Source organism: Mustela lutreola, chromosome 13, assembly GCF_030435805.1.
Source record: "Mustela lutreola isolate mMusLut2 chromosome 13, mMusLut2.pri, whole genome shotgun sequence".
Classification (NCBI taxonomy): Eukaryota; Metazoa; Chordata; class Mammalia; order Carnivora; family Mustelidae; genus Mustela; species Mustela lutreola.
This window is the reverse complement of record NC_081302.1, coordinates 60877465-60899194: the sequence shown is the minus strand read 5'-3', so window position 1 is coordinate 60899194 and position 21730 is coordinate 60877465. Positions and strand designations below refer to the sequence as shown.

Below are 21730 nucleotides of genomic sequence, written 5' to 3'. Positions count from 1 at the left end.
TAACCATATAAAAGTTACACCTCAAGGGTTTTCACCCTCTGGACACCAAATACATGGTATCTTTTTTCAGGTCCACCTCTTCAACTAAGTGTGCAATAATTCAGTTCAGTTCTGACACTATGTGCCTAGAGCCAGCCTCAGATACCAGAAGTTAAAGGCCTCAGTCCCAACAAGATTGTCCCCACTTCAGATGCCAAACGTAAGTTCCAGGCCACCTAATCCCTCTGACCTACTCAGAGGTTTCCACATGCCCTCCTCAGGTTTGATAATTTGCTAGAAAGATTCACTTTAATTATTATTACAGTAATATTACTATGTTTTAATTACTATTACCAGTTTACAATAAAAGATACAGCTCAGGGATAGCCACATGTTAAGACGTACATAGAGCAAGGGAATTGGGAAGGGGAATGGAGCTGGCCTATCCTCTCCATGTGTGCTGCCCTTCCAACACCTCAAAACCTTCAACTAGGAAGCTTATAGAACCCTGTCCACTTAGAAGTTTTTATGGAGACTTCACTATGTAAGCACCACTGATTAAATCATTTGCTATTGGAGATTATCTGAATCTCCAGCCCTTCTTTCCTCACTGGAGGCTGGTAGGTAGGACTGAAAGTTTCATTCTTCTTCTTCTTCTTTCTTTTTTAAAAAAGATTTTATTTATTTACTTGAGAGAGAGAGAGAGAGAGAGAGAGAGAGAGAGAAAGCATGAGAGGGGAGAGGGTAAGAGGGAGAAGCAGACTCCCTGCTGAGCACGGAGCCTGATGTGGGACTTGATCCCAAGACTCCAGAATCATGACCTGAGCCAAAGGCAGTCGCGTAAGCAACTGAGCCACCCAGGTGCCCAAGTTTCAAGCATCTAGAGGAGGTTTAATTTTTCGTGACCAGCCTCCACCCTGAAGCTAACTGGGAGCGCATTACCAAGTCATTTAATTAGCACACCAAAGACACTCATTCTTCAGGAAATTCCAAAAGTATTAGAAGCTAAATGAGCGACCAGGACAAAGACCAAATATTCTTCCTATTATAGGAAGAATTTCCCCTAATTTCAGAATATCCCCAGAAAGTTGTGATTACAGCTGTAACTCTGTGCTACAGCACCTATCATTTAGAGCATGCACTTTGAGGAATGTTACTTCTTTAGGCATGCTTGGTTAGAAATTCTTGCTTGTAAAAACCAGGAAGGGCTAGCTAAAAAACAAAACTTATTCATCAAGAATCCTGCAATAATTATGCCAACTGGATTTCTTCTGTAATGTGTATTCCACCTGGCCTCATACTGACATACACGAAAATGATCAGTTGACACAAGAAAACGGAGAGGTTACCGATTTTAAGAAAAAAAAAAATCTGTGAGAAGATTCCATGTGTATAGAACTTGAGATTTAATCTTTCATAAAGTACCTAAGGTTTTTTTTTTTTTTTTAAGATTTATTTATTTGACAGAGAGAGATCACAAGTAGGCAGAAAGCAGGCAAAGAGAGAGGAGGAAGCAGACTCCCTGCGGAGCAGAGAGCCCGATGCGGGGCTTGATCCCTGGACCCTGGGATCATGACCTGAGCCAAAGGCAGAGGCTTTAACCCACGGAGCCACCCATGCGCCCCTAAAGTACCTAAGATTTGTTTTACCTAATATTTTCTATTTTTAGGTATCTGTTATTTATTATAAAAGTTATATAGGTATTTTAGAGATATTTTTATGCTCACTATATTAAGCAGCACCATCAATAACTTTCTACATTGATAGAAATGGTCCGTACCTGGGCTGTTCAATTTCATAGCCCTGCTAGCCACATGTGGCTATTGAGAACTTTAAATGTGGATAAAGTAACCAGAAAACTGGTTTGTTTGGTTTTTTTTTTTTTAAAGATTTTTTATTTATTTGTCAGAGAGAGAGAGGGAGAGAGAGCGAGCACAGGCAGACAGAGTGGCAGGCAGAGACAGAGGGAGAGAAGCAGGCTCCCCGCTGAGCAAGGAGCCCGATGCGGGACTCGATCCCAGGATGCTGGGATCATGACCTGAGCCGAAGGCAGCTGCTTAACCAACTGAGCCACCCAGGTGTCCCCAGAAAACTGGTTTTTAAATTTAATTTTGATCAATTTAAATTTAATTTTATTCAAATAATTCAAATTTAAATAGTCACATGTAGCTAGTGGCTACTATACTGAATGCACCGATATGAGGTTCTCCATCCCTTTTCCAGCTATATAGCACTCCTCTGCATAAATTCCACAATTTATTTAACTAGTCTTGTATTGTTTCCAATCGTTTGCTATCACAAATCATGAAGTAATGAATAACCTTGTACATAACAATTTCAAACATGTAAAGATAACACTTCAGAATATGTTTCCAGAAGTGGGAGTACTAGGTCAAGGGTAAATAAATTAGTAATTTTGTTAAGATTGCCAAACTGGGAGTGCCTGGGTGGTTCAGCCAGTTAGGCCTCTGCCTTTCAGCTCAGGTCATGGTCTCGGGGTCCTGGGATCAAGCCCCATGTCAGACTCTCTGCTCGGCGGGGAGCCTGCTTCTCCCTCTCTCCCTGCCTACTTGTGATCTTTCGCTCTGTCAAATAAATAAATAAAATCTGTTAAAAAAAAAAAAAAAAAAAGATTGCCAAACTGTTCCCCATGGGGTCAGTCCTTCCAGCGATTTATGAGTGCTTGCTTTTGTAGAGACTCATCAATCAATGGCTCCTGATGCTCTGGAATGTCCTACAATGTAATACATAAAAGTATGTACTATATTTATAAATCTTTTAATGATAAAAATATTTGTTTCCAATTTTCCTATAGGTCACTACTTTGATGAACATCCTCATACATATCCTTGACCAAATTCCTGATTATTACTGTACGATACATCCTTTAAGATGAATTACTGGGTAACAAGAATACATATTTTAAAATAACCTCTTATTGGGGCACCTGGGTGGGTGGGTTAAAGCCTCTGCCTTTGGCTCAGGTCATGATCCCAGTGTCCCAGGCTTGAGTCCGCATCAGGCTCCCTGCCTGCCTCTCTGCCTACTTGTGATCTCTGTCAAATAAATAAAATCTTTAAGAAATAAATAAGTAAATAAATAAAATAACCTCTTATTAATAAAACGTGCAAACATATATAGCTGTGTATTTTTCTCATTTAAAAAAAAAAACCTGCTATATTGGACCCCCACGTACTTGTAAGCACTGGAGAACTCTCAGCACACAATATCTCTATCCAAACCGGTGCGCTAAGTCAACCAAACTCTAGCAAGGCTTCTAGCAGCATAAGGCCATGTCTCTAGGAGGACCCAAGTCTCCCAAGGGAAGTGCTGCCTAAGAAAGCTCAACGCTGTCAGGAGAGTTTAAGGTTTCTTCTAGCCAACACCTGAAGATAAGCCCCTCCACTTTTCTTAGAGCATTTACTAAAAAGGGCTTACAATTGTGAATCTTTCCTCCATTCCTCAAAGATGTGCATTTAATTCCTACAACTCAGGAGTACGTTTCTCCAGGTCCTGAAGGCCCTTCCCTTGAAAGTTAATCGTCCGGAAGCATAGGGCCTCTGTCTGCCAGTCTCTCTGGGAGGATAAATATTAACTTTGATGGTTTTCAGCTAGCACATACAGCTGGCCTCAGAGGAATTCACACTGACTCTTTGTAATTTTTCACTTGAGCTCCCCTCTTCCTCTATCTCTACTTCCTCATTCACCTCTAAAACTCCAGTCACCCCAGCACAAATCTGAATGAAGCTCAGCTTTTCCCCTACTGTCAGTAGTGACTGAATGAAACCAGTTCATCACTTTAATGTCTGGTTTTGTTTATCTTTGACATTTGTTACCAAACTTCAACTATCAACATGTTGCCTGTTCTACTTCTATTCTTCCTCCTCTTGCCCCACACTAGAGTATGCTGAATGAAGTATTTTAAAGCAAATCCTAAACATTACCTGAAATAATTTAGTATGTGTAACTAACAAGGCTTTTAAAAATCATAGAATCTCAATGACTCATCTTTACATTTTGGTTTTGGTTGTTTGAAATAGAATTCAAAAAGTCCCACACACTTTGATTCAGATGTCTTTTTGCCTCTAATCTTATGGCAATATCCCCTCCCTCTTCATTTTATGACATTTATTTGTTGAAGTTTAATAAATTGTGTTACTTGTCCTATAGCATTTCCCCCATTCCAGAATTTGGTTGATGCTTTCCTTGTGGTGGTGTCATTTAACTCACTCCTCTGTTCCTCTATTTGGTAAATCAGTAGTCAGTTCTAGAAGCTTGATTAGATTTAAGTTCTTAGGCTGGGAGGGGTTGTTCTAGATTTTTCTTTCACTTAATAGTTTTGTTATTCACTCATGATCATTGTCTAGGCCAATGCTACTCAAGGTGTGGTGGTGTCAGTCCCCAGTGGTTTGCTACCAATTCACAAGTACAAAAATATAAAGATGCAAAAGTTTAGAAACTTTTACAGCAATTTAACATTGCTGGAACATCTCATTGCATGTATTTCTCAAAAAATTTGAAGTTTCAAACAAAACAAAAAACCTGTGCTTATCACCATTAATATGACAACACTGGCCTAATTTCTTTGGGGATGGGGGACGTTGTAAAAAATAACAATTTTCTAATTCTACCATTTCTACTTCATTTTCTGGCTGGAATTCTTTGATAAAGAAGAGATTTTCCTCATCAACTCTTGGGTTATCTGAAATACAGTGAATACAGGAGAAGCAGGATAAATGCTTGATTCTTTATCTTTATTTACTAGAATTCAGCATGGTGAGTTGTATCCTAGCAACTACTAAAGTGACTGATTTTTAAAATGTCATCAGGAACCAATGGATTTTTAATCCATGTTTTAATGTGTTTAAATCAATCACAGTGATTATTCCTTTAGACGTTCAAATTGTGTGATTTTTGGCCAGTGGGAGCTCCTCCAAGTTTGCTCCTACATCTTTCTAACACACTTGGTAGTCTTTGATAGCTTTCTTTGCTTTCTGTCCTAAGAAGTCTCAGGTGTAGAATCAGCCATTCCTCCAAAGCCACTCCTGCTTAATGAGAAATAACATTTAGAGATCACAATCATGGTGCCAGGAGGTACACACATTTTAACCCATACAGACTACCAAACTGCTTTTCAAAAAGGCTGGACCAATTAATACCATATGAATGTTGATATAATTATTTTAAAATTTTTAACCAATTTGATTAATGAAAAACAGTACTTTATTACTCTTTAATGTTTTTCTCTAAGTAACAGAGAATTTGACCATAATTTTATGTTTACGGGTCTCTTTTTTCCCCCCCTTTGGTTAACTATTCATATGCTTTGTCCAATTTCCTATTAGGGGTTTATTTGTTCACTCACTCAATCATTCTTCCACCAGATTTCTTGAGTGCCTGCTATACACTGGGTGCTATGGAAACAATGATGAGAGCTCTATGATCTCAAGGAGCTTGCATTTTAGGCAGACAACTAAGTATCTATAATAAAGTGCAAATAATGTTATGAATAAAGCCATGATAACAATGTCATGAGAAGACATCAAGTCTTATTATTTTTAAATTTTTATTAGGACTCTAATTTTATAATTAATTTTTCCATGAGGTGGGAGTCCAGTTTCATCTGGAATTTATTCTGATGTACTATGAAGCTCTAACCTAAATTTTCCAAATGCTATCCAATTGTTCCAGAGTCATTTTTACTGTGTAACTTCTGACTTACTAACTCAATCATAGCCTACCTTCTTATAAATACATGAAATGTTCTATTATTTCTAGGCTTATTCTGTCTCCTAATGCAACTGTTACCAATTGATGCAAACCAATACCAATGTGTTTTTTTCCCCATAGGTTGATGGAACATTTTGAGGTTTATCAGGGGAAATCTTCTGTCACTATTTTTCCTTTTGAACATGTTCTGCTTTCTGATTTTTTGCCTTTTGAGATTAAATTTATAGTATTTGGCAACTTAAAAAAATCCAAGTGACTGGATTTCATATTAAATTAAATCTAGAAATTTATTTGGAAAGAATTAGCATTTTTGTTATTTATAGCTTTCCCATCAAGGAACACAGTAAGTTTATCCATTTATTTAAATTTTTAGGTTTAATTTTCCTCACTTAGACATTTCTTGTGATTAGTCCCATTTATTTACTTTTTGGTATTGTGAATGGGGACTTTATGCCACATTTTCGAATGGTACAGACTTCCACATTTTTATTTTTTGTGACTGTTACTAAACCCTTATTTTAGCTCAATAATTTTACATTTGAATTTTCAAGGCGGGTAAGATCATCTACAAATAATTTTACTGTGTATATTTCAATAATGTTTTCTTTGATATTCTATTGTACTACCTAGGATTTCTAGGAAAATACTGAATAACAATTATGATAGCAGGCATTCCTGTCTTAATTTAAAGAAAATGCATCTAGAGTTTCATCAATACATTGGATATAGATGTTAGAGAAATATATTGTCTATCACATTAAAGTAAATTCTATTTCTAATCATTGGTATTGAATTGTTAAAGTCTTTTGGCATTTGTTAAGTTTTTCTTCCTATGGTTTACTTTGTTAAAATAATGGATTTTCTAATACTAAATCACTTTTGCTTGACTAGTATAAATTCCACTTGGTCATCTCACTCTTCTAATTTTCTCAGGATTAGAATTGCTAAAATTTTATTTAAGACCCCTATATGTCATAGTGACACTTAAACTTTTAGGGTCATGAACCCTTTTCATAATCTGATGAAAATTATAAACTTTCTCCCTAGAAATATAGCACAAAAAATTCTGCAAAACATAAAATTTTGCATACCATTAAGGGACTCCATAGCCGAGTTTAAGGACTCATGAATTTATTATGGTTAACTTCTTATTTAGATGGTTTCCATGCCACTGCCATATCTTAAATACTATGTCCTCCCCAATCCTAATTTTTACATTCTGATTCATCTTTTGGTCAGCAAGAGGATGTATGAGAGTGTTTTCCAGAAGGGGATGTGGATGGTATGTTTTCTGATCATCTGCAGGGGTTAAGTCTGGTGCTGATCTAATTTATTTATTTATTTTTTTGCTTTTGTCTCAATATTTCTTATGTACTTATACTTTAATAGATACTAAAACTTTTTTTTTTTTAAAGATTTTATTTATTTATTTGACAGAGATCACAAGCAGGCAGAGAGGCAGACAGAGAGAGAGGAAAAGAAGCAGGCTCTCTGCCCAGCAGAGATGTGGGGCTCCATCCCAAGACCCTGGGATCATGACCCGAGCCGGAGACAGAGGCTTTAACCCACTGAGCCACCCAGGTGCCCCTAAAACTTCTTTTTTAACGAGTGTTTCTCTAATAGTAATTTTCATTACTATGGTACTTGATGAAGGCTTTTACTTCCACACTCGATATTTTCTCACACTCAGAAGTTATCTTTTTTGTTGTTTCTGTCTCATTTATTCCAGCTTCTAGTGTTTTTGTTTTAGTTCAGAATAAAATATGGCAGTTTTTTCCAAAAGTAATGGTTTTGTAATGCAGGTTTACATTATATTTTTAATATATTGAAAGTAGCTACATTTCATATTTTTATAAGTACCAAATTTATAAATGGAAAAGATACGTATTTTTATTTTCAGAGTTGTCAGAGCAATTTTGAATCCTAGTTTAGATGTTGTGATTTCCTCCACCACGAACAGCAGCATACTGACCCTAATCCTACCACTTTTGCTTAAAATGATTACATTTTCTAAAGAATACTGTAACATAGGGATGATCCTGAAAGCATTTTTATAGCATTCACTGTAGTTACTGGTTTTCTGATAGTAGCTTCTTTTTTAGGACAGTAATTATTCATCATTCTCTTTTTTTTCTCATCCATTTGTCCTTTTCTTCTACATTTTGGATAATCTTATAGATTCCAGATTACATCTTTAATCTCCTTAATAGGTGACTTTCACAACAAACACTTTTCTTAAAAGAAAAACCAGGATGGGGCACCTGGGTGGCTCAGTTGGTTAAGCAACTACCTTTGGCTCATGTCATGATCCTGGAGTCCTGGGATCAAGTCCCACGTCAGGCTCCCGATGCTCTGCAGGGGGCCTCCCTCTCCCTCTGACTGCCACCACCCCCACTTGAGCGTTCTCTCTCTCTAATGAGTAAATAAAATATTAAAAAAAAAAAAAAAGAGGAAAGACTAAGATAAAACTGATCACTGCACTATTATTTATTAATAGAAAATATTTAAAACCAATCTAATTACCCACCCTTAAAGAAATGGATTAAAAAAATGTAGTATTTCACATTATGAAAAACCACACAAGAGTTAAAGGGAATAAAACAGATCTATACACAGCAATATGACTAGATCTCAAGATAACACTAAGAAAAACAAGATGACACATGTATGAATATTTCCATGACATTTTAAAACTCTGATAGTACCATATTGTTTGTGGCTATATAAATATTAAAAAATTAACTAGAGAAATAACTGATGATAGTGATGCTCTTAGGAAGGCAGATAGGCGAATGGAACTTGTCATGGCAAGAAGTTAGATATGAATCAGAGACAGTCTCTCTCTACATATTTTTAAAAAAACTGGAAACAAGTACAATGAAATGTTAATAGCTGTTAATTCTCGATTGTGTTTAGGTTTTGCTGTATTTTTTTTGTGTGCTTCTGATCTTTTAAATTTCTTGAAAAGACAGTTGAAAAAATACTAGATGAGAATGTAGCTAAAAGATTAAGGCAAATCCAATGGCGGGGGAAAAATGAAGAATCATGATAAAAGGTTTTACTTCCCCTTAAATAATTTCAATCTGTTTTAGTATTTTTGGATAATGTTGGGGGCATATTCCATAGTAAGAAATATATTCTATAATGCACCTTTTGCTTTACTCTTCCATTTAACTTGTATCTACTTTAGCCCAGTCCACTTTAGTATTATTTTTATTGTTTATTTTGGTATCCAGTATTTCCTTGTTTTTTATAGCATGTCCCTGGAATTGTTTTTCTCTTATTATTAAGAGCTACCTTCCTTCCTACCACTTTTTTTTTTTATAAAGCATAGTATACTCCAAATCCTGAGCACTTCTATTTATTTGTCTACTTGAGAAATAACCTCCCTTCAACGTTCACTGTAATAAATTCTTTTAGGCTCTCGCAGCTTTGTTCTTTGTTTTGATATAGGTTACTCACTCTCAAGTGATTTTTACACCTACAGGGTTGTATAACCAGTAAACCAAATGTTTCATTTTCCTTTCTAACTTGCCTTAACCAAATAAATTATGTTTCAGAGAGGCTTTTGTGGCACCCTTTTCTCCAAATCTTTTTATTTGATTTTCCCTATTTCAACTATGCTCTTCTGTTCCCGCTTTGCTTTTTGTCGGAAAGGGAAATATGTAACACTAATTTGCTGACCTAAAAAGTTATTCTCTGAATATGAAAAGATTAATTTAGGGTATATGTGAGGGAGAATGTATCTGGGTTATCCTTTGTTTATTCGTTTGTTCGTTCGCTTTTTTTTTTTTTTTAAGATTTTATTTATTTGACAGAGAGAGAGCACAAGCAGGTGAAGCAGTAGGCAGAGGGAGAAGCAGGCTCCCTGCTGAGCAGAGAGCCTGACGTGGGGCTCGATCCCAGGACCTGGGATCATGACCTGAGCCAAAGACAGACGTTTAACCGACTGAGTCACCCAGGCGCCCCAGTTATCCTTAGTTCTTAAAGAATAACTAATGTTTGTAAAGCAGTTTATAGTTTACAATGTATTGATGGTAAAACTGGTAATTTGGAATTTAAGATTTCAAAAAAGTTAGCTAGGCTGGTTTAAGTGTACTCTTCCAGTGACTGAATTAATTAAAATTAAGAGGTAAAAAGGCTTGACTTATTTGGCAGTTAACAAAGGGAGAAGTACCTCTTATACTGCAGGAGAGTTAGAAAACAAGAAATAGAAAAACATGGAAATGAAACACTGATATGCTTAGAAATGATTCTTTTCTTATCTGTGCTTCATTTCATAAAGTCAAAGAAAACCAACTTACTACAAGCTCTATAAGTAAAGTAACCTAGTTTCAATCCCATTTTATGGTAAGAAAGGCTAACTTTCTTATACAGACGAAGATACATTACTAGAAAAAACCAAAAAATTAAAAAAAAATCCTATGCATAGTGCTGTAAACCTAGTTCCTGACCCCCCAAAAATATAAAAATGCTCGAGGTAAACAAAGGATAAGTAGGTAAGTATGGTATTGTCTGCACCTGTTGGCTAGTTTGTGGATAGGGGCTGCTCAGTTTGGATGAGGCCTGAGAACTGTTTGGTTATTAGATACCTTGAACTGCAAGGCTTCAGAGACTTACCAACAAAGGTCCTAGCTTTTGGCAAGTCTGACTGAGATAAAAAGTCTTTCTATCCTTGATGTCCACTGAAGGACCAATTTTTTTTTTTAAGCCTGTATAAACTATAGTTATCTTAACTGCCGTAGATACATTTGTTTTCTGCTCAATCCTTTCTTTGCTCATCCTCTTCTGAAAGGCAGCCTTTTTAATTTCAGTGTACTCAAACCATGAGGTGACACTAGCACTAGAAGTCACACAGTGCTTAGCTGGGACAGCTATGTTAGACTATGTGGGAAAAGAAGAACCAATAGGTAACAGATGGAGAGAAGCAGAGCTAAAAAATGCTGACCATGATCTCAGGTACTGACTCCCCAGTTCCAATTCTAGTCCCTATATAACCTGCTATATTACATCTTCTGCTCTTACACCTTGCTTTATTTACGTGTGTTTATATTTAGGTTAGGGATGCATGTGTGTGTATGCACCCATTTAAAAAATCTCTTTTGGGTGTTTGTATGCATGTCATGTGAAAAGCAAAATGGCTTAAATTCACATCTCTGTCTTTTCACAGTGGGGCAAGCCTATTTCCACCATGTATGTTAACCAAAGCTCCATGTCTGGTATATCTCTAGTAAGTCCCACTACTTAAACTGGCTTAAGTAAGTATGTGTTCCTGACAAAGTACCTAAGAAAGAATTAAGCCAGGTTTCTTAACATCACAAAAGCAGACACCTTTGAATTATTACTGGAATAAAATTTTTGTTTCTACATTTACCTATGTCATAGCTTAATTAAAAGAAGACATTTAAATCAACTACAGAACAAAACACAGAAAGCAAGTTTTTTATCAACCCAAGATTTTCACTCTGGTTTTGTCATTGCCAAGTTGTATGACCTTGAGCAACTCAGCTGGGATTGAAAACCCTTGGCTTAAACTACTCCCCATTTAGTTTGCTAGTCTGCGTATGTCATTAATGGCTTTCTGGATGTTTAATTACTGAAAGTAGAGTAAGTAATAAGCTCATACTCTACAGAGGAAATAAAAAAGGAATTATTTAGAGAGCGAGACAGCAGCAGAGGGAGAGGGAGAAGCAGACTCCCCACTTAGCAGACAGTTAATGAACTGAGCCACCCAGGTGCCCCTAAAAGGAATTATTTAAAGCTAATTTTGATCAAGAATGAAACATGGCCTTGGAATTCTTAATGGGAAAGGAAGAAAACACTGAGCCTCAATAGAAATATCCCTTTATTTGAAGAGATCTCAGCAAGTTCAACTCAAAGTTAGGTATGATCTCACAGACAAAACCTCTGAGGGTAATACAAGCACAAGAAGAGCTTCAGGTTCTAAGGAAATGAAGTTCTGATTATGTAATGACAAATAATCCTAATGAGATGAAAAAGCAGTTAGAGAAACTATTTGGGAAGCTCAGATTTTTTAAACAACATGTACAAAAGAAAAAATGACCACTTAAGAATACTATGTCTTGATGTGAACCTGTAAGAAAAGTCTCAGAAAAGTTCAAGCCTACTAAGAACTGAGGTTCCCCAAAATTCTAATAAGACAGCAATGAAACTCAAGTAGACAATTTGTTAGGGGAAAGAAAGAACAAGACTGATAACAGAAAGAAGAGCTCAAAATCAATTGTGTCTTCATCTTTTCCATCCGTAAGTACTGTCTTCAAGTTGGAAAGACCAAACAAAAATTAAATGAAGAAATTAAAGTGTGATAATTTAAAAGGAGTCCTACACAGCTAATTTAAACATATTTATAAATCCAGGCCCAAGAAAATCATCTCAAGTTCTTGAAAAAACTTCAAATATAAATGAAAAATGAGAAAATGTTGCCTGATTTTTAAAAATAGGTAAAAAGGGAACTTTCCAGAAAGCAAAGAATGACTAGTTTAATATTGATCTCTAAACAATTTCTAGAGGAGAGAATCAAGGATGTGCTTTTTTAAGTACTCAGAATTTGAAAAGCCAACATGGACTAGGTAAGAAAAGTACAGATTAAACTTTTTTGCAAGGTTTGATAATGTCTGGCATGATTTTGAATGCTAATGCAGTAAATCTTGATTTCCTCTAATAGCCTTGCCAGTAAGATAGACAAATGTAGGTGGGAGAGTGGTACAGGTAAGTAAATACAGAGTTGGTCCAACAGTTCTTTCTAAAGAGTAATGAAAGAGCAGTGAACCAGAAAGGTTTTATCTTTGGTCCTGTACTATCTAATACTGTTTTTAGTGACTATAATAAAGACTAGAAAACTCGTTTAGTATATTTGTAGAAGAAGAAAAGCTAAAAGAGAAAGACAATATAAAAGGAGATTCAAAATTCAAGAGGATTCTAACAAGCCAGGAAAATGAACTTAAAACCAAGAAGAGACATTTAAGAAAAAAACCAACTCCTGCATTTAAGTTTAAAATAAATTTTTTTTTTAAAGATTTTATTTATTTATTTGACAGACAGAGATCACAAGTAGGCAGAGAGGCAGGCAGAGAGAGAGGAGGAAACAGGCCCCCCGCTGAGCAGAGAGCCCGATGCGGGGCTCAATCCCAGGACTCTGAGATCATGACCTGAGCCGAAGGCAGCGGCTTAACCCACTTAGCCACCCAGGCGCCCCTAAAATAAAATTTTTAATAAAATAAAATAAATAGAAGAAGGGAGACTGGTGGTAATTTGTATGAAAAAAATCTCATTCTTCAGTGATTTAAAGTGATTGAACTTGTTTTTAAAAGGTAATGAATAAAAAAAAAGTAATGAAACTAAGCTATAAAGAAGATCAGAATTTCTAGGTTTCTCTGAAAGTATTGTAAAATAAGTTTTATGAGTCTTTTAGACTCAAACTATACTGAAATCTCTAATATTTGCAAGTGCAAATCATATGTAAAATAGAGTCAATCTACAATTCTCATAAACCCTAGAGGAATAACAACAAAAAAAGTTCTACATTGACAATATTTTTGTCAATTTAATATGTAGCTGAAAGGATAAACAAAATAAGGCAGTTAACTTAAGAACTTTCTCTATAAAGACACTTTTTGTTTTTTGAAATTCTATTCCTTAGGGCTAGCACAAAACACTTTCAGAAACTTACCTTAAACTAGTTCTTGAAAGTTTTAGTACTGGCATTACATACTAAAAATGAAGACTATTTGAGAGAGTGTCAGGTTTCCTCTTATACAATTTTATGCTAAGGAATCTTTATTGAAATGGTAAAAGGTGAAAGAAAGGGTCAGAAAAATTTAGCCTATTCTCATAAGCTTTCTGATACTAATTTAGAGCTGTTAAAGTATTTGAGAAGCTGAACTGATACTGAAAGAAATACTGTTTACCCTTTTCCAACACTTCTTTAAAAGAAATAATCCAGGGATACCCAGCTGGCTCCGTTGGAAGAACATGCACCTCTTAATCTCAGGGTTGTAAGTTCAAACCCTATATGGAGTGTAGAGATTCCTTAAAAATAAAATGTAAGGGGTGCCTGGGTGGCACAATGGGTTAAGCCGCTGCCTTCGGCTCAGGTCATGATCTCAGGGTCCTAGGATCAAGCCCTGCATCGGGCTCTCTGCTCGGCAGGGAGCTTGCTTCCCCCTCTCTCTCTGCCTGCCTCTCTGCCTACTTGTGATCTCTGTCAAATAAATAAATAAATAAAATCTTAAAAAACAATAATAATAAAATAAAATTTAAAAAAATAAATCCAGGAAAAGTAATTTTTTAGTTAAAAAATTGCTAAGTTGGTAGATTTCAGTATATTAATAATTTACACAAAGAAATCTTTTATTTATTTATTGAGAGAGAGAGCATGCAAGTGGAGGGAGGGGCAGAGAGAGAGGAGGGAGAGAATCTCAAGCAGACTCCCTGCTGAGCATGAGCTCGTGATCTGAGGTGAAATCAAGAGTTGGACATTTAACTGACTAAGCCACCCAGGCACCCCCTACACAAAGAAATCTTAAACTAAATTTTACTGTTAAGACTTTATTACCTAGAGATATTAGCAAATAAACAACTTAAGGGACGCATGAGACTTTATCTTACATAAAATACTAAAATTTACAACTTTTAAAGCTATTGATGGGGAAAAAATCTGTTTAATAGATTCTATCTACTCTTACGTCAAATAATCAGAAAGAGCAAATCTTCTGGGAGAGGAAGTATTAACAACATGAATAAATTTAACTTGAATACATACAGAAATGTACAGGCTTCTGGAAAGGAGTCTTCATATGATGTAGAGGGCAATGAACCTGATTTGTTTTCCTGTTCATTCTGGGTCACAGATGTATGATCTACATGAAGAAAATAAAAACATGAGTAACAGGTACACCAAGTTAAAAATCATCTATTGTAATATCTAAATAGTATCTTTACTAGAGATATATGGAGCTCTTAAATCTGCAAACACAGTAAAATTTCAAAATTAAGCCAAAAATTAAGGTGTCAATATCTTCAAAAACATTAAGAAAGTAAGATAGGATAGAAGAGACCTCCTGGAGAAAAATCTAGTTCGGCCTGAACTCTGGGTATCCTTACTTCTGCTTGTATTTTATAGAAAAAAAAAATCATTACTAAAAGTCACAGAATGGAAAGTTTATGTATCTTTTGCTTTCTCATTGTTCGAATGCTACCTTCATTTTTGGAGGGTGGGGTATTTGGGTACCTCTTTTTATATTTCCATTTGACTTTTCATATTACTTAGTCTATCTTTCTGTGCTTAATTTCATCCCATGTCTTGTCTCGTCTTTTCTACTTCATCTATTCTTACTCTCTATCATGACTACAATATAGAAATAAGCTGTGTATTTAATGAGAAAAATTATGGATTTCCTGTTATTTTGAAAAATAGATATGTGAGGGTGCCTGGGTGGCTCAGGTCATGATCCCAGGGTTCTGGGATCGAGTCCTGCATTGGACTCCCTGCTCAGCAGGAGCCTGCTTCTCCCTCTCCCTCTGCCTATGCTCTCTCTTACTGTCAAATACATAAATAAAATCTTAAAAAAAAGAGAGAAAAATGGATATGTTTGGTTTAAAGATATACATACATACATACACACACGTACATTTTTTTCCCCCTTTTTTTATAGACAGCATGAGTGTGAGGTGGGAGGGGTGGGGAGGGGAGAGAGGGAGAGAGAATTCTAAGCAGGCTCAACACCCAGTGTAGTGTGACATGAGGGTCAATTTTACAACCTTGAGATCATGACCTGAGCTGAAATCAAGAGTCAGATACTTAACTGACTGAGCCACCCAGGCATCCCTAAAGATATTTTTTAAATGTGTTTTTTTTTTATGCACTGATGGACTTCAAGAAAAAAAGTGATTCTCATCCTGCCTTAGATTATTAAATTGCATTGGTCCACTAGTGCAGAAAAAAAAAAGTGTAGAAAAAAAAGTTTAATAAAAGAATAGCTTAAGTTATAATACAAGGTCACTATCTCGCTAACTGGAAAATAATTACCCTCTTCAAGTATCAAGAAAGGTGTAAAATCTGGTAGTTGGTAAGAGCTATAATTCCGGATTAAAAATTAAGTTTCACAAATTAAGAATTTCTGATTTTTTCCCAGCTAATTTCTTTTGTATGAGCCATATAAATCCATACTAACAAATATAAATAAAATAAAGGTATATAAGCACAATTAGAAATAAGTCTTACTGAAAAAACATGGAGATTTTAAAATTAATCATTAGATAAGGAGGAAAGCTAAAATAACTCCTCTCAAGAAAAGAGTATCCAATCCTTTGTTTGAGGATATAGCACATATTTACAGTTATACACAAGCAAGGACAATGAAAGTAATTAGTGGTCTGGGCAGTCCAGTTTGGATCTGGGATAGCTTATTTTGATTTCAACACCAAGTCCTTTTGTTTTCCCCAGTCTCAATATTCTTTTAAAAATAAATACTAAAATGAAACTTAAAACTACGAAGCTTTTAATCCTTTACATTTGCCAACAATGTCAATTCTAGAACTCCCCAATTATTTAGTAACAAATACTGCTCTACCCCTGGCAAACACATATTTTTACTTTGATAAATTCATTACATCTCAAATGAATTATATAAAAGTATCAAATTATAATAGGCAATATTTCTATTAATGAAATTATTACCAAAAAAAACCCCAAAACCCAATTTACTTTCTATTACTGAGAAATAAATTGTTTCTGATAGAAAAAAAAAATTTAGAATTAGTTCATCTTACCACCTCCTAAGTTTGAAAGTCTCTTTCTCACAAAACTAGTATAATCTCTTGAGTGTTTTGATTAAAGTGCTCCTGAAAGATACTGAGATGGCCTATTTTCTTAAAGAATCTACTCTTTTAAAACTAGAAGTAAAATTAGCTACTGAAATTGAGGATACTTTTGAATAACAAAAGATTTCTTTAAAATAGACTGATGATGGTGGGCTATATTTTCAGAGACTTAAAACCTTAAGTAAGGCTCCAAATTATGACAATTAAAATTATTATAATTTGTTAACAATATTTAGCAGTATTAAATAAAATCCAGTAAAGTACTTCCTCAAAATTTTAGGAAATTGGAGATAGACTAAGATTTATTGGAGAGTGACTCTGATAAAATAACTTTAATTTTCTTCTTCTTAGTTCTGGTACATTATCTTTGATCAATTCCTTCTAAAATGAATTAGTTTACAGTTTGCAAGACTGATGGTATAACAACAATCCAGAAATATAAAATTTTTACAACAACTTATCTATGCCACAATATATCTAATACTGTTTTTCACAAAGTGGGTTTGTAGTAGTTTGGAGTCTCAGAATTTTTTAAAGAAGAGATATATTTGTTCATTCTTTCTGTAGAGATTCAGAAGAATGTGCATTTCCTATCTCTGGATAGGTAGAACTTTTTATTTAATAAGGAAACTCATTCATGTAATTTACCAATATAGATCTTACATGTTAAATTATCTTTAGGTAATCGGACAGACTTAAGTCAATTACGCCTGCTTCAAGTCAAGAAAATAACAGAACATTCAAGATTGGGATTAGAAATGCACATACCCTTTATCAATGTTGAACTGTTATTTATGGTTGCTTCATTCACGAGAATCATCGCTTGGACATATTCTGTTAAGGAAAGGAAAAAAGTATGAAAACAATCATTAGCGGCATCACTTTCATTTATGCTGCCAGCTACTGTGCTAAACAATTTACAGATTGTATTTAATTTAGTCTTCATTAACTCCTCTGACAGGTTCGAATGATCACCAGCATTAGAAACAGAAATTGATGTTTAGAAGTTAGACTATTCCAAGAGCGCCTGGGTATTTAAGTTAGTTAAGTATCCAACTCAGTTTCAGTTCAGTTCATAATCTCAGGGCTGTAAGATCAAGTCCTGTGTTGGGCTCTGCCTTGGGCATGGAGCCTGGTTAAGATTCTCTTCCTTCCTCTCCTTCTACCCTTCCCTGCCCCTCTCTTCCTCTCAAAACAAAACACACACACAGACAAACACACACACACACACACACACACACACACACACACCTCAAAAACCACTATTTATTCCAGGTCATTCAGCAAGGAGGTGGTAAACCTGGATTCAAAACTAGACATACAAACAAATGAGAAGGAACATTAAAATGAAAAACAGTATTATTTTTTGGACAAGCAAACAAAAGATTAATGTCATATGAACATCCAAGAAAACGTATTAAGAATGGCACAAAAAGGGCTCCTGGGTGGCTCAGTGGGTTAAGCCTCTGCCTTCAGCTCAGGTCATGATATTGGGGTCCTGGGATCAAATCCCGCATCGGGCTCTCTGCTCGGTGTAGAGCCTGCTTCCTCCTTTCTCTCTCTCTGCCTGCCTCTCTGCCTACTTGTGATCTCTGTCAAATGAATAAATGGAATCTTAAAAAAAAAAAAAAAATGGTCCAGAAGAAAATCTGCTTGAAAATCTTTTGTCCTAGAGGAAAGAGGGAGGTTTCTACATAAAAATCTTATGTTGTACAACCAACCAGGATTGAAAACAAAGAAATAGAAAAAGTTAAAACTTGGCTGACAGAACTGACTGCCGATGTAGAATACAAATTGTTTCAGAAGACTAGTAGGTCAAGTTCTCTTTAAAGCAGGCAGAATAATTATATGTACTTTCATATTTTAAAAGACATTAGGTGTCTCTGAGTAATAGGGTGATGGATAATTTTTGTTCTATTTTTCTATATGTACTAAATGTTGTACAATGAGCAGATACTACTTTTGCAATACCAATCACCCTTCAAGAGGGTTACAAAGAGAAAGAAAAGATAAATTGGGGGTGAATAAAGTAGCCTGAGAGAAAAAGAGATAAATTCAGTAGCTATTATTCAAAGTGATCATCTTCACCCACTTTTATAAAGTATCTATGGATATGGTAAAAGCAAGTTTTTATGGAAGCAGAGCACAAACATGAAGGAAACAGGATGCATGGTAGGCTCTTAGAAAACAAAAGAAACTATTTGACTTTAAAAACGAATACTGGAAATAGAACTGTACTCCATTGCCAGTGGTTAATATTCAGCATTAAATGTACTGAAAGTTTTTTGCGCTTCATACCTTTATTTGTGGCAGACCCATCTTTGATCTTTTGTTTCAGTGATTGCAGCACATTTTGCACTTGTTCAAATATGAAATCCACTTTTCCATCATCTTCCAGCTCCATCCAGAAAGTTTTTGCATCACCTAAAATAAAAATAAGTACATAGCTTAAGAGCTCAATAGAAACAGACTGTCAGCTCCCCAAGGCACATGTTACAAAGAATCCACCTGGTTTCTAAATAACATCAAGATTTAATTGGTCTATCATTTACCTTGAGAAAAAGATTTTGATCATTGTTTCTTTATAGAGAATTAGAGACAAAGAATATGACCTAAGTATTTCACTTATTTCTGCTAACATAAAAATACCTTGAAAACTTTAGTGATGCTATTTCTAATGTCCCAGTCAAACAGAAGGAATGGCTTCATTTTAGGATGGTGGTAGATACATGTATAGACACATAAGCATTTAGAAGTTTCAGGGAAAAAACCTCCACTGAATATGGAAGTGGATGGTTTTAGAATTAAACATCTCAACAACTGCTAATAACTAAATGTCCAACATTATTTTTTTAAATATCTTTAATATTTTTAAAATAATTATATGAAGCAAATAATGTTTAAACTTTTTATATATAGCTATATAGATGGGCCAGTATTTCAGATGTCCAGCAAGTGAACACCTTAATCAAAAATTCCTAAAGATAGGTGCCCAGCAACTCCTGATCTTTGGGTCATGAGTTTGAGTCACATACTGGGGGTAGAGTTTACTTAAAAAAAATTTCCTAGAGGAAATAATTCTTTCACAGCTGAAAACAGAAATACGAGAAAGACAATTACTCTGGCAAAAGCAAATTGCATACATGAACCATGTTTAAAAGTAATAAAAATACCCAAAATGTTAAAATTTATGTATGTTAAAATATATAAAACGTTCAAAATTAATTAATAGGGCCTTAAACAAAAGAGAGACACAATAATTATTATACTTTAGAAAGATCATTTGAGAAGCCATTAGGAGGATTAACAATCAGAAAGCCTACGAAGTTTACAAAAAATAGATTTTCCTTAATAAAAATTAAACCCAGAACCTCTTAAGTTTGACAGTGGGGTGAGAACCTTCATAAAAGGCTTAGGTCTCATAGTCCCAAATCTCCCTGGCAAAGTCATCTTACCCAAAGGGACTCTCTGGCTAATTAGGGATGCTGCCACCACTGCAGGCTCAGAAGAGGTGTTGCTTCCCTGTTGACACTCTGGACCGATGCCTACAACATAAGACAAAGCCTACTTTTAACTCCCCATAGCACAGCTAAGACAAGGTTTCAAGATTTGAAATAAATGCAATGTGAGAGGACAATAATGATGAGGAATGATGCTTTAGAGGTGGAGGGACCATGTGACATGGCGAGCCCTTCATGCCACGCTAAGCAACTCCATTTTTATATGAAAGACTATGGGAGCCACTCAAAAAATTTAAGCATTCTTATGATGTGATTAGTTTCTTAGAAAAGTCACTCAGGTGGCTGTGGGAAGAGGGAGGAGTCAAGAAAGATTTCTAAGGGTGCCTGGGTTGGCACAGTAGTTAAGCATCTGCCTTCAGCTCAGGTCCTAATCCCAGGGTCCTGGGATCAAGTCCTGCATTGGGCTCCCTGCTCAGTAGGAGCCTTCTTTTCCCTCTGCCTGTGCTCTCTCTCTGTCAAGTAAACAAATAAAATCTTAAAAAAAAAAAAAAAAAAAAAAAAAGAATGATTTCTAATTTTCTGACTTGGGCGACATATGCATAGTAATGGTATTCACTGAGATAAGAAATAAAGAGAGGGAACAAATGAGAAAATTTAAGTAGGGCAAGTACATTGGGTACACAGGCTCTAAAGTAAGATCCAGTCCAATTACATTAATTTTGGAGTCAATGGCATACAAATGCTTTCTGAAGTCACAAAGATGTGAGTAGGGAGAACGTGTTCAAGGAGAAGAGGGTCTTCTGTATATAAGGGATAAGGATAAGAAAAGAGAATCATGGAGACAGAGAAAGAGCAAATAGGTAGAAGGAAAATCCAGGAGAATAGATTATCAGGGGTCAATGGAAAAACAGAAGTGGTGATTAACAATCTGGGCTTTGGAATTCAGATGCCCTTCTGTTTGAATTCCACACTGCCAGTTTAAGCTGTATGACCATATGGATGAAATGGGAATAACAGCATCTACACATGGAACTGATGTGTAGATAAGCATGCGGCCTTTAGCAAGAAATTACTATATATAAAGAGTAAATATACATACACACACATACACACTATATACATATACAGTATGTTTATAGTAAATAATACTTCTTAAAGAAATTACTATAAATTTAATAGGGAATATAGTCTTAAGCAAAATAAATCTCTGGAATTTTAGATATTAATAACTCTGGAATTTTAGATATTATTAAACTGAGTAGGCAAGTATCCTTAAAATCCCAAATCCTTAAAATCATTGTTTTTCACTGACAGATAACCAAAAAAAAATCACTGCTTTTAGACAAAACTATTTGTGAAAGCACTTAATTAGTTATCATGTTTCTTTTCATGGATATGAATCAATACTCCACTGTAGGCATTTATCTTTATTTGAGGTGGATATCTAGACAGGAAGGATTTTGAAAGGTACTTAGAAATAGCTTCTGACAGCATTATAACCTGGGATCAGAGAAAACAAGCAGTGATGCTGAAAAACCACAATGAGGGTTTAAGTGAATTTTTATTTCTCAGTGGTTATCATTTAAAACTGTGTTTGAGGGCGCCTGGGTGGCTCAGTGGGTTAAGCCACTGCCTTCGGCTCAGATCATGATCTCAGGGTCCTGGGATCGAGTCCCGCATCGGGCTCTCTGCTCAGCAGGGAGCCTGCTTCCTCCTCT

General features: G+C 35.4%; 1 protein-coding gene across 8 annotated transcripts in view; it reads right to left on the bottom strand.

Moving 5' to 3' along the window:
* The window catches only part of LOC131813915 (histone-lysine N-methyltransferase SETDB2-like), an 89952-nt gene that overhangs the window by 56533 nt on the left and 11689 nt on the right, over window positions 1-21730 (bottom strand). For 6 of the 8 annotated variants that reach the window (XM_059144459.1, XM_059144457.1, XM_059144456.1 and 3 more), the window contains 4 exons: window positions 20007-20096; window positions 18850-18975; window positions 17320-17385; window positions 14492-14588 (listed from right to left, as the gene is read on the bottom strand). In XM_059144459.1, coding sequence (XP_059000442.1) covers window positions 14492-14588; window positions 17320-17385; window positions 18850-18975; window positions 20007-20096 — 379 coding nt within the window. The remainder of the gene's footprint in view (window positions 1-14491; window positions 14589-17319; window positions 17386-18849; window positions 18976-20006; window positions 20097-21730) is intronic. The other 2 variants (XM_059144462.1, XM_059144465.1) reach the window with 1 other exon arrangement.